The 4,211-nt window shown below is 35.3% G+C and overlaps 1 protein-coding gene across 1 annotated transcript in view; it reads right to left on the minus strand.

Moving 5' to 3' along the window:
• Positions 1 to 3,843, minus strand: part of LOC137657614 (protein Star-like) — a 47,730-nt gene extending 43,887 nt beyond the window's left edge. The window contains exons 1-2 of the mRNA XM_068391973.1: positions 3,825 to 3,843; positions 428 to 551 (exon numbers count right to left, since the gene is read on the minus strand). Coding sequence (XP_068248074.1) covers positions 428 to 533 — 106 coding nt within the window. The 5' untranslated portion in view covers positions 534 to 551; positions 3,825 to 3,843. The remainder of the gene's footprint in view (positions 1 to 427; positions 552 to 3,824) is intronic.
• Positions 3,844 to 4,211: the final 368 nt, after the last annotated feature.

Here is a 4,211-nt window from a genome sequence, read left to right on the forward strand (position 1 = left end):
TAGCATTTTTTAAAACTAGTTATTATATTATTGGTGTAATGATGTTTTAGTTTATTACTTGAATAGTTGACAAACTTGGGTTGAGGATTTTTTATTCAATTTATGATTAAGTTTATTGATATGATTACTATGGATTTTCCCCATATTTATTTTCATGAGACAACTTTAAACCAATGGTACTACTTAACTTCTCGTATGCTAGAGAGATAATAATAATAATAATAATAATAATAATAATAATAATAATAATAATGATAATAATAATAATAATAATAATAATAATAATAATAATAATAATGATAATAATAATAATAATAATAATAATAATAATAATAATAATTATAATTCTGTTCTGACACTGATATTAAAAATTCAACTGTAAAATGCAGCAGACATGTATCATATTTTGATAGATTTTTAAACTCACCTGATGTCACTGTGGTATTTTCGGTGGGGTAAAATGTTATTACCAACCCAAGGATTGCGACAATGGGGAGTATAATTTGAAGTGGAATTCGCCCCATTTTTCCCATTGTTCGACTAATTTTTTCCTGAAAATGAAAACTTCATTTGTTTAAAAATTTAAAGGTAGATCCCGAGCAGCACAGGTAAGGGCTAAGGCAATGCCATGGAGACTGATCATATATATATATATATATATATATAAACATATATACAATATATATATACATATATATATATATATAATATATATATATATATATATATATGACCAATGCCCAAGCCCTCTCTCCCCAGGCTAGGACCAGGGATGGACAGGCAATGGCTTCTGATGACTCAGCAGCTAGAGCTATTGGCTCCACCAAAAGACCCCCATCTCTAGTGAACTCCAGTGAAAACTTCTACAAGCTTTTTGAACTTTCGACCCAAGTTCCGACCTACCTAAGTCTGAGACGTTAGCCACCGGTGTAAACCAACACATGCTGAACTCCTTTAACCTTTAAGTTTGTTAACACCAGCCACCCGTTGAGATACTACCACTAGAAAGTTATGGGGTCTTTTGACTGGCCAGACAATACTACATTGCATCCTTCTCTCAGGTTACTGTTCATTTTCCCTTCGACTACACACTCACACACCGAATAGTCTACCCTATTCTTTACATATTCTCCTCTGTCCTCATACACCTGACAACACTGAGATTACCAAACAATTCTTCTTACTACACTGTAATTGTTCAGTAGCCACTTTTCTCTTTGTTAGGGTAGAAGAGACTCTTGCTATGGTAAGCAGATCTTCTAGGAGAAGGACATTCCAAAATCAAACCATTGTTCTCTAATCTTGGGTAGTGTCATAGCCTCTGTACCATGGTCTTCCACTGTTTTGGGTTAGAGTTCTCTTGCTTGAGGGTACACTTGGGCACACTGTTCTATCTTATATCTTATTTCTCTTCCTCTTGTTTTGTTAAAGTTTTTAGAGTTTATAAAGTAATATTTATTCTAATACTGTTGCTCTTTTTAAAATATTTTATTTTTCCTTCACTGAACTATTTTCCCTGTTGGAGCCCCTGGGCTTATACCATCCTGCTTTTCCAGCTAGGGTTGTGGCTTAGCAAGTAATGATAATAATGATAATCTGCTATTTGGTTGTGATGTAGCTCGAAATGCTGCACATTACATTAGTATGGAAAAATGTAAATTCTTTATAAGTATGTTTTTACATTTACATGATTTTGGCATAACCTTTATGTCCTTAACTTAAATATCTCGCGCTTTTTCGGATATTTTTCTTTTTTTATCCCAGTAGACCAAGCGGTTCACGCTAAATATGACATATCATTTTATCAACACGTGGCTTGTATTTATAAGTGTGATTTTTACTAGATCCATTACAGGACGCATTGATTCATAATGAAAATGTGGGACCTCTGGCAACATTGTTGTGATTACATTTGAGCTAAGGAGGGGGGTGGGGGATGGTGTCATCAGTAGCCACTGGACAGAGTTGACTTTCTGAACTTGTCTGCAAGTTTGTTTTTGATCAGTCAGAAACATTTCAAATTCGGTTTAAAGAAACCACAATCTATCTTTTTAAATGTGGTGTAAAACACCTACTATTGGAGTAATAGACTTATTAAACCGGTTGAATATATTACATATAAATTATAGACTATTATAATTATATATAGAGGAAGTACTAGCATCTGATATCAAACAGTATTTCTCCATTTCAGCAGTTCTGAAGATTCTGGGCTAATCAGGGCATACCCTTTTCTCAAATTTTCAAAAACGCTCACCCATTACCCCCCCCCAAAAAAAAAAATATCTAATAACCCCATTTCGGAGTAATTTACCCTTGTCAAGGAGATTCTCGGCCAAAATATGAACGTCTTGGACCTTTGTAGTTTATTGTCAAACTAGTATACACGACCCGTCAATAATGATGGCTAAATAGTTAGATGGCTATGCACACACAGATTCAACCCTTCCCAAACCCTCTCTCTTTCTAGGGTATGACTACTCCCTCTCCCCCCTACCCGAGGGAGGGGGAGAGACCGAGTAGTTATACGTCTGGCACTGACGCAGGTGACCATAATATATATGTATATATTATATATATATATCTAGTTACCTATCTATACAAATATATAGGTATATATATATATATATATATATATATATATATATATATATATATATATATAGTTACCTATCTATACAAATATATAGGTATATATATATATATATATATATATATATATATATATATATATATACATACCGCACAAACACACACGCCCATTTATATATATATATATATATATATATATATATATACATATATATACTGTATAAATAAACATATATATATACATATATATATATATATATATATATATATATATATATATATATATACACTCTGTACATATATGTAGCCAGACACTTGCTAATTATTATGTAGAGGAGATGGCATGGACTAGGAGTCTTTTAATGAAAAACGATCCTTCCCAACCTATGCATGATACTCCAAAAAAAAAAAAGAAAAAAAAAACCGTTTTATCTACCGATACATACACCGTCCAGCATTGTCCTGGCACCTCAACTACATTTGTCCTACTACGTCTAGCAAGAGGCCATGAAAAATCACATCCATTAAGTCCTCCTCAGCCTCTCACCAACTCTTCCTTTGAGAGAGAGAGAGAGAGAGAGAGAGAGAGAGAGAGAGAGAGAGAGATTAACCTTGTGATTTAGAAGACAGAAAACTGACAAAACTCAACCTGGTATGAGAGAGAGAGAGAGAGAGAGAGAGAGAGAGAGAGAGAGAGAGAGAGAGAGAGAGATTAACCTCCTGATTTAGAAGACAGAAAACTGACAAAACTCAACCTGGTATGAGAGAGAGAGAGAGAGAGAGAGAGAGAGAGAGAGAGAGAGAGAGAGAGAGAGAGATTAACCTCCTGATTAAGAAGTCAGAAAACTGACAAAACTCAATCTTGTATGAGAGAGAGAGAGAGAGAGAGAGAGAGAGAGAGAGAGAGAGAGAGAGAGAGAGGAGAGAGAGAGAGAGAGAGATTAATCTCCTGATTAAGAAGTCAGAAAACTGACAAAACTCAATCTCGTATGAGAGAGAGAGAGAAAGAGAGAGAGAGAGAGAGAGAGAGAGAGAGAGAGAGAGAGAGGAGAGAGAGAGAGAGAGAGAGAGAGAGAGAGATTAACCTCCTGATTTCGAAGTCAGAAAACTGACAAAACTCAACCTGGTATGAGAGAGAGAGAGAGAGAGAGAGAGAGAGAGAGAGAGAGAGAGAGAGAGAGAGAGAGAGAGAGGAGAGAGAGAGAGTGTGTGTGTGTGTTCTTAACACTCACCGTAAATACACCGTCAGAAGGCCTCTCTTGTCTGCCACCCGTCTACCATACGACACCCGATCGGACTGGAGAGTAGAGTCGAAGCGAGCAACTTGCCACACCCAGCAAGTTTCCGGAATTACCCGCGTAGTCTTTATAAGATTGGGGATCTGCGCTTTGAATAGCCATACGTGTGATTCATTCACCACCTGAGTCACTCCCTGACAGTCAAAGTTTATTATTATTATTATTATTATTATCATTATTATTATTATTATTATTATTATTTCAAGCTAAGCTATAACCCTAGTTGGAAAAGCAGGATGCTATAAGCCCAGGGTCCCCAAAAGGGAAAATAGCCCAGTGAGGAAAGGAAAAAAGGAGAAATAGAATATTTTAAGAACAGTA

The sequence above is a fragment of the Palaemon carinicauda genome, chromosome 18 (assembly GCF_036898095.1).
Source record: "Palaemon carinicauda isolate YSFRI2023 chromosome 18, ASM3689809v2, whole genome shotgun sequence".
NCBI classification, from domain to species: domain Eukaryota; kingdom Metazoa; phylum Arthropoda; class Malacostraca; order Decapoda; family Palaemonidae; genus Palaemon; species Palaemon carinicauda.